The 9,232-nt window shown below is 32.8% G+C and overlaps 1 protein-coding gene across 1 annotated transcript; it reads left to right on the plus strand.

Moving 5' to 3' along the window:
* Positions 1–381: 381 nt before the first annotated feature.
* LOC147508121 (laccase-7-like) lies at positions 382–8,152 on the plus strand. The gene is made up of 6 exons (XM_086599105.1): positions 382–652; positions 1,190–1,341; positions 1,433–1,680; positions 1,798–1,932; positions 2,043–2,999; positions 7,862–8,152. The coding sequence occupies exons 1-6, from the start codon at positions 566–568 to the stop codon at positions 7,990–7,992; spliced, it is 1,710 nt and encodes a 569-aa protein (XP_086455231.1). The 5' UTR covers positions 382–565; the 3' UTR covers positions 7,993–8,152.
* Positions 8,153–9,232: the final 1,080 nt, after the last annotated feature.

Genomic DNA, 9,232 nt, shown 5'->3' on the forward strand with positions numbered 1-9,232 from the left:
TCACGTAGAGTAAATTTCAGTCAATAAATATTTTGGGTACGTCTAATAAAAAAGAAGGATAATTTAGGAAGCTAAATATGTCTAAATTCATTTTTTTTATTTATTTTAAAGTGGGGGTACAGGAATGTTTTGTTGGGTATGTCCAAGATCACCCTACAAAAAAGCATTTGTTGACCCTACCATTTTACAAAATAAATTTTAGAAAAAAGTGATTGGCAATATACAGTTATACACAATCCCATGCCAGATATGCTGTTGAAGTTCAAGAAACATAGAATGTAAGGTTGAGTTCAATAGGATCGTAATCTAACCAGCTAAGTTGTGTGTAATAATTATAATAATCAAAATGAGATATCGATGCCATACTCAAACGTGGGTAAGGCTAGGACTTCACCTGTCTCTATAAATAAAAGCGTGATCCAGGGGGAGGATGGGTAAACAAACATATCGAGAGCAGCTAGTAAATGAAAGTCATGTTCATCAATCACCACTGATTAGTATATAAAATAGTAGCTTCTTCTCGATCATTTAGTTTTGCGAATTAGTAGGCAGTGTCTTCATCAGCATGGCACGGATTATCTTGTTGCTTGCATGTACTGCAGTTACACTTGCTACTATCGCTGCTTCTTCAATTGTTGAACACAAGTTTAATGTAATTTGAGCTAATTTTGCCTCCCTCTATCTCTTTCTTCCGATCTTACTGTTGTACGTTCTACTTATTTGTTATAGTTTTAGTTTGAATTGTGTTTGGTTTGATCGCTGAATCTGTTTGCTGAATAGAGATAAAACCACTACCCTACAGTCTATTCAGCACTATCCATGCCAGCACTTTTGTTTCTAATTATGCATATTGTGCATTTTGCTGATTGAAAGAAGACTCATTTAACATCCAGCAGACCAGCAGTACTTGAAACAATCACCTCGTTTTATGGAGTGGTTTCTTGTGTTGGATTAGGCTTTTTGACCTGCGGGTTTGTCCACGACCATCAGAACTATATGCTAGCTAATGTTTTGAAGCACAAACTTTGGGTAGCGAAGACGGCGAACAAGAAAATTCACTAAAATAAGATCATTTAGGCTTTAGCCTTTCGCTCAGCCAGGACATTCCCCCATTTTCGAAAAGACAATGTTGTCATATATTCAAATGCTTATTGTTCTGATGTCTGTATAATTTTTTTTGTGGTTTCAGGTAGGTAAGTTTCCAATCCAACGACTGTGCCAAGAATATGTTCAAATTGCAGTGAATGGCAGCTTACCAGGGCCGGCCATCGAAGTTCGAGAGGGAGATTCACTTGTCATTCATGTTTGCAATGAGTCGCCGTACAACATCACCCTTCATTGGTACATCCTTGGACTTTGGCCCATTAATTACAGATAATAAATTCATTCTGTTTGTTGTTGATGTAATCTAAAAGTGATAATAGTGGTGCAGGCATGGTGTGTTTCAAAGATTAAGTGGATGGGCTGATGGGCCTGCTTATGTGACTCAATGTCCCATACGTCCAGGAAATAGCTACACTTACAGATTCGCTATCACTGGACAGGAGGGAACCCTTTGGTGGCATGCTCATGCTCATATCTCAATGCTCCGTGCAACAGTCCATGGCGCGAGTATTATTCGTCCTAAATTTCGTGGATATCCTTTTAAAAGTCCTTACATGGAGATTCCCCTAATATTAGGTAATAATATCAGATATAGAATGCACATTATATTGTAGTATTTTTTTATGTTCCTTTAGAATTGTGAATTTGTGATCCAACTTTAAGAAAACATTTACTTCACTTATGGATTACCAGGGGAGTGGTGGAATGAAAACCTTGCCGTTGTAGAAAACAATATTCTTACGCTTGGTGGTGTACCGGCCGGCAGCCTTTCAGATGCTTATACCATCAATGGTCAGCCCGGCCACCTCTACCCATGCTCCACAGATGGTAAGAAGATTCTTGCTATCATTTCCAGCAATTTAATTCATTACTATTTTTTTTGTTTAATTTTGCCTTGAACATTTTCTTCTTGGTGTTTTGATTCATTATGCTATTAGGTATGTTTAAATTGAACGTGGTGTCAGGCAAGACATATCTCCTTAGAATCGTCAATGCTGCTGTGTCTTATCAGCTTTTTTTCAAAATAGCACAACATACTTTCACCGTAGTCGCCATCGACGCCAGTTACACTGTTCCATACGTCACCGATGTGATTGTTATCGCACCTGGACAAACCGCAGATGTACTCTTCGAAGCTAATCAACCTCATGGGGACTACTACATGGCTGCTCAACCGTATTCGGATTCACCAATCGTAAGATTCCCAAATGGGACTGCCACGGGCCTTGTCCATTACGTTGGCTCCACATCATCAACAGGATTGATGCCGGTCCTACCATCCCCAAAGGACACCTCAACAGCATTCAAGTTCTATAGCAGTCTCACTAGCCTCAGAACTGGGCCTTTCTGGCGTCCTTGCCCGGAAACAGTGGACGAGAAAATGTTCATAACCATTGGTGGTGGGCTTCTACCATGTGGGCCGGTTGCAAATTGTTCGAGTCCAGTTGGTCCACGCTATCAACTGTCGGCTAGCATGAACAACGTGTCCTATCTTCCGCCTTCCACGTTGTCATTGTTGGAGGCATTCTATTATGGCGTGGATGGGATCTACACCGACGATTTCCCAAACAATCCGCCTGTGGTGTTCGACTACACGAATCCCAAGGAGAGCCTTAACTTCGATCTGTTAACGACGGCGAGAGGGACACGTGTAAAGAGATTAAAGTATAACTCAGTTGTGGAGATTGTGTTTCAGAACACCGCATTACTTTCAGTTGACAGTCACCCGGTGCACCTTCATGGGTTCGATTTCTATGTGTTAGCCCAAGGGTTTGGGAATTATGATCCAATTAAGGGCCCAACAATGTTCAACTTGATAAATCCTCAAAAGCGGAGCACTCTTGCTGTGCCCATGGGTGGATGGGTTGTCATCAGATTTCGAGCCAATAACCCAGGTGAAAACGACGATATATAAATATTTTATCTTTATATATATATTATAGCTCTACCCTCTTCAATTGAGGAAGCGTTTCAAGGGTGTCCACGTGTCATGACTAATTAAGAAAAAGTAGGAGATAAAATAGATATATATTATAGCTCTACCCTCTTCAATTGAGGAAGCGTTTCAAGGGTGTCCACGTGTCATGACTAATTAAGAAAAAGTAGGAGATAAAATAGGAAACAAATATTTATCTTTATCCTTAGATATATATTATAGTTATATCTTCACCGATCTATTTTTTGGCAAGGACTCCAGTTTTTTCTAAACTCTATTATTAATTATAAAAAAGTAGGATATAAATAAAGAAACAATCCCAAGAGTTTCACAGAGTCTCTAACTTTTCCTAAACACTATAGCTAATTACGAAAAAACAACCTCATCTAGAGTTTCAAAGAGTCTCTAACTTTTTCTAAACAATATAGCTAATTAAGGGGGAAAAAATGAGACAAAAAACTAAATTGCTAAAAACAATAGTTTTCACCGAATACGATTTTTCTAAAACCCTTTCGATTTGATGCGTCATCCACTGTGGGATTTAGACATTTATTCATAGTTAAGGATTCCAAAAATCACAATTCTAACCACAATAATTACGACATATTCCAATTTCTTAGATATATATTATAGTTATACCCTCACCAATCTATTTTTTGGAGCACTCGGAGAGACTCCAATTTTTTCTTAACTTTATTACTAATTATAAAAAAGGTATGATATAAATAAGGAAACAATCCCATTTAGAGTTTCACAGAGTCTCTAACTTTTCCTAAACACTATAGCTAAATAAAAAAAAAAAATCTCATCTAGAGTTTCACAAAGTCTCCAAATTTTCCTAAACAATATAGCTAATTACGAAAAAAAAAAATATAAGACAAACAATTAAATTGCTAAAAACAATAGTTTCTACCGAAAACGATTTTCCTAAAAGCCTTTTGATTTGATGCGCAATCCACTGTGGGATTTAGACATTTATTCATAGTTAAGGATTCCAAAAATCACAATTCTGGCTACAATAATTATGACTTATTCCAATTAAATTTATGAATTTATAATTTTTCAACACTATAATATAATTTTTCAACTCTATAATTTAGACATTTATTCATAGTTAAGGATTCCAAAAATCACAATTATGGCCACAATAATTATGACATATTCCAATTAAATTTATGAATTTATAATTTTTCAACTCTTAAATGTTATATATTCGGCGGAATAACAAGATTAAGTTAAAGTGGACATTGGATTTAAATAAATTATATACCAAATCAAAACAAATTACATGTGAAAAATTAAATTATTCAAAAAATAACATCACAAAATATATAATAGAAAATGAAAAAAAAAATAACGGCAAAACAATAATGACAAATATTTTAAAATATATATAATACTTAATGAAAATAACGTCAAAAAACAATTAATGGGGAACCGAAAACTGGAAACAAATACATCGAACTAAATCTCAAATAATATTTAACATGAAATCGGAAACTGGATGCAAATACAAGTATTAAACTAATCTTAAAAAGTAATTAATAGAAAATTGGAATATGGATACAACTGCATTAAACTAACCTCAAAGAATAATTATCGGAAAATCAAAACTTGGATGCAAATACATCAAACTAACATAAAAAAATAATTGTCGGAAAATCAGAAATTGTATGTAAATACATTGAATTACCCTCAAAGATTTAATTAATCGGAAATCGGAAATTACATGCAACTCCATTGAACTAACCTCAAAGAAAAATTAATTGTAAATTGGAAACATTATGCAAATGAGTAGAACTAATCTTAAAGAATAATTAAGATTAATCGGAAAATCGAAAACCGGATGCAACTGCACTGAACTAATTTCAAAAAATAAACTGGATGCAAATACATTGAACTAATCTCAAGAATAATTAACGAAAAATCGGAAACTGGATGCAAATTCATTGAACTAACTTCAAACAATAGTTAACAGGAAATCGGAAACTAGATGTAAATGCAACCTTATCAAATAATAAACGAGAAATCGGAAATCGGAAATCGGAAATCGGAAATCGGAAACTGGAAACTGGATGCAAATGCATTAAACTAATCTCACATAATAATTAACGGAAAATCATAAACTGGATGCAAATTCATTGAACTGACTTCAAAGAAATAATTAACAGGAAATTGGAAACTGGATGCAGCTGTATTGAACTAACCTCAAAAACTAAATAACGAGAATCAGAAATTGGATGCACTTGCATTGAACTAGCCTCAAAATATAAATAATGGAAAATCAGAAACTGAATGCAAATGCATTGAACTAACCTCAAAACATAGTTGGGTTATATGTTGTGAGAATGTTTCGATAAGTACATTTTTGCATTTAAAATGGTGTTTATCTTATCTCTTTCCATATGATTGAGAACTCCTTGCTATTCAAGTAGCTTCAATATATATGAACTTCGCCTTATTAGACAATCTCACAAAACTTCAATCAAACTTCTATTATTAAATAACAAAATAAAGTTGAATTGAAGGGTTTTATCAAAAGTGAGTTTTTTTTTTTAATGGAGAGTGAGGTTTTCACATTATAAGAAATTTGGATGAGTGATCAATATAATATTAATATATAATAGTTCTGTATATTTGCAAATATTTTTCAGAATAATTAATATAACAACACCCATTCGTAGATAATCTTTGAAGATTCCACATAGTGAGTCATGCATATAATTTAAAGAATAATTGACGAGAAATCGGGAACTGGATAATCTTCGATGATCCCACATAGTAAATCAAGCATAATTTAATTTTTATGTCATGTTTGCAATGACACTACAGATGGATCAGTAGAAGTTGGTATTATAGACTACATTGGATAATTAAAAGAAAATCGGAAACTGGATTCAAATACATAACTGAGCTAAAAGAGTAATTAACAGAAAATTGGAAACTTTATGCAAATGCAATAAACTAAACTCGAAAAGTAATTAATTAGAAATCGGAAACTGGATGCAATTGCATTAAACTAACGTCAAAGAATAACTAACGGGAAATTAGAAATTGGATACAAATCCTTGAAAAATATTTAATGGGAAATTGGAAATAGTATGCAAATACATCAAACAAACCTCAAATAATAGCTAATGGGAAACTGGATGCAAATGCATTGAACTAAACTCAAAAAATAATTAACAAAAAATAAAAAACCGAATGTAACTACATTGAACTAACCCCATAGAATAATTTGTGGGAAATCAGAAACTAAATACAAATGCATTGAAATAACTTCAAAGAATCGGATGTAATTGCAGCGAACTAACCTCAAAACATAAATAATCATAAACTAGATGCAGATGTATTGAAGTAACCTTAAAGAGTTATTAACAGGAAATTAAAAATTGGATGCAAATGCAATTAACTAATATCAAAGACTAAGTAACGAAACATTGAAAAATGGATGAAACTGCACTGAACTAACCTAAATAAATAATTAACGAAAAATTATAAATTTGATGTAACTGCATTGAACTAACCTCAAAAAATGAACTAACCTCAAAAAATAATTAATAGAAAATCGAAAACTTGATGCAAAAACATTGAACTAACCTCAAATAACAATTAACATAAAAACGGAAATTAGATGCAACTGTATTGAACTAACCTCAAAGAATAATTAACTGAAAATCAGAAATTGGATGCAACTGCATTAAACTAAAATCGAGATTAACTAACGGAAATCAGAAATTGGATGCAAATGTATTAAAATAACCTTTTAAAGAAATAGTTAAGTGGAAATCGGGCCGGATGTAACTGTGATCACATTGACCTCAAAGTATAAATAACTATAAATTGTAAACTATCGAACTAACCTAGAAAAAAATAATTAACGGAAATCAGAAATTGGTCATAGATGTATTGAACTAACCTCAAAGAGTAATTAATAGGAGATTAGAACACGGATGCAAATCAATGAACTAATCTAAAAGACTAATTAACCAAAAACATCTAAACCGGATGCAATATGATCAATTAACCTTAATGAATAACAAATGGGAAATCATAAAGGGGATGCAATTGTAATGAACTAACCTCAAATAATAATTAACGGAAATCGAAACTTGATGTAATTATTGCATTGAACTAACCTCAAAAAAAATAATTAATGAGAAATTGGAAACTGGATGGAACGCATTACATTGAACTAACCGGAAAAAGAATAATTAATGGAAAATCGAAAACTTGATGCATATGTATTGAAGTAATAACCCTAAAACATGTTTGTATTACATGTAGGGGAATGTCTCGACAAATATAGTTTTGTATTATAAGTAGTGTTTATCATAATTCTTTTATTATGATTGGAAATGTCTTGTTCTTCAAGTAGCTTCAATATTATTTTAAGCCACATTTGACATTCTCACAAAACTTCAATGAAACTTCTATTATTAAAACCTAACAACAAAAAGAAGTCGATAGGTTTTATCAAGGTATGGTGCTTCCTTTTTATAGAGAGTGGTGCAATAAATTTGAATGCGTGATTAATATAATTTTCATATTTCATAGCTATACATAGCTAACTAACTATGCATATATGCATAGTTGCTAATATTTTTTTAGAATAATTTAATATAAGGGCACCCGTTTGTAGGACGGGTTCGAAAGCTAGTGTGTTTTAATTGCTTTCTGCGCAATTATAATCACTACAAGTCTTAATAAGTTTGACAAAGGACACAAGAGACGCAAGAATAATACGCCATCTTCTTTCCTAAAACAAGTAAAATGCTAAAGACTAACCAGCTTTAAATTTTGGACAATTGTTGTTTACAGGTGTTTGGTTCGTGCATTGCCACACGGATCTCCACATACCATTGGGTTTAGATATGGCGTTCCTAGTTGAGAACGGGAAAACCAAATCTTCAACTCTTCCATCGCCACCCCCAGATTATCCTCGTTGTTAGAACTTACACAATTATCTTTTGAAATTACATTCGGTAGAGTTTGTTTTTTATTTTTCATCTCCAATTACCTTTTGAAAAAGATACACAAGGTTCGTCAAGATTTTTCATCAATTTATTTTAAAGAACAATAAAACACAATTAATGTATAAATTTGTTTATTTAATGTACGTTTACCAAAAAAAAAATGTACGTCCAATTTGGTTGAAAAGGATGACAATATCTGAATTGTTATTAGTGTTACTGTGTGTTTGATTTGTCGGAACTTGTTAGGGATTGGGGGAATAAATCTGTTCTCGTTACAGATCTTAGTCCAAACAATAGCGAGCTTAGGGAGGTAAAATGAGTTGATCGAACAGTAGTACTACTATATGTGTGTATGGGTCAGCGAAAATAGCTCTGTCCACCACAATAATACTAGAACAACCAGAGGTCATCAGTTATCAAGTATATGTAACTCCATCGTTTGTGCGCTGGCAACCATCTCCCTAAATTTTTAAACCTCTATACGGAGATTGATTTTTCCTTAGTTCTCCAGTTGGAAGCAGATTGGAATTCTAGTTATAGGTTTCCAAGTCTCCAGTAGACCTTAACGGGTCTTTTTGGTTTCCTTGACGACTCTTATGAACAGATGAACTTATATAGAGGTTTTTTGCGTCTCAGATTTCTGAGGTGGCTAAAAAATATATATTGTATTAAATACAATGACTTGTTTTCAAGTATTGTTTTTGCCTTATTTTATCACAATTCCAGTTTATTATATTGTATAACCAGTTTCCTCAATAGGAGGTACGTTTTTCATGTAAAGCAGAATAGTCTACACCCTAAATAGAGTCGTTGATAACACGGATATTAAACTCTTCACTGAGTTATCTTGATTCATTTTTTCAATTCGATCCGAATTGATTTACGACTTCATTTGGAGCAAAATGGCTGAAAAGAGATGATCTTTTGTGGAGTGTTTTATATCTACAAAAAATTAGAATTGAATTCATTTTCTAAGTGAATTTTTAATTACGTATTTATTTTAAGTTAACTTAACTAACTACTTTTTAAAGAAGAATTTTATATATATATAAAATTTTTAATTACGAATTGAGCTAATTTTTTGTAGAGATATAATCCATGGTGGGTAGAATATATCTACAATAAATTAGTGGCTGATTTTTTGTAGATATATTCTACCCACCATAGATTATATCCCTACAAAAAATTAGCTCAATCCAATATGTGGAACTTTGTC

The sequence above is a fragment of the Coptis chinensis genome, chromosome 3 (genome assembly GCF_015680905.1).
Source record: "Coptis chinensis isolate HL-2020 chromosome 3, ASM1568090v1, whole genome shotgun sequence".
Lineage (NCBI taxonomy): Eukaryota > Viridiplantae > Streptophyta > Magnoliopsida > Ranunculales > Ranunculaceae > Coptis > Coptis chinensis.

Bases quoted from the DNA above. Each gene is read 5' to 3' on its own strand.
- LOC147508121 (XM_086599105.1), top strand. From the start codon at position 566: ATGGCACGGATTATCTTGTTGCTTGCATGTACTGCAGTTACACTTGCT. The intron at 1,342-1,432 runs GTACATCCTTGG...ATAGTGGTGCAG, and splicing joins TACAACATCACCCTTCATTG to GCATGGTGTGTTTCAAAGAT. The intron at 1,681-1,797 runs GTAATAATATCA...ATGGATTACCAG, and splicing joins GGAGATTCCCCTAATATTAG to GGGAGTGGTGGAATGAAAAC.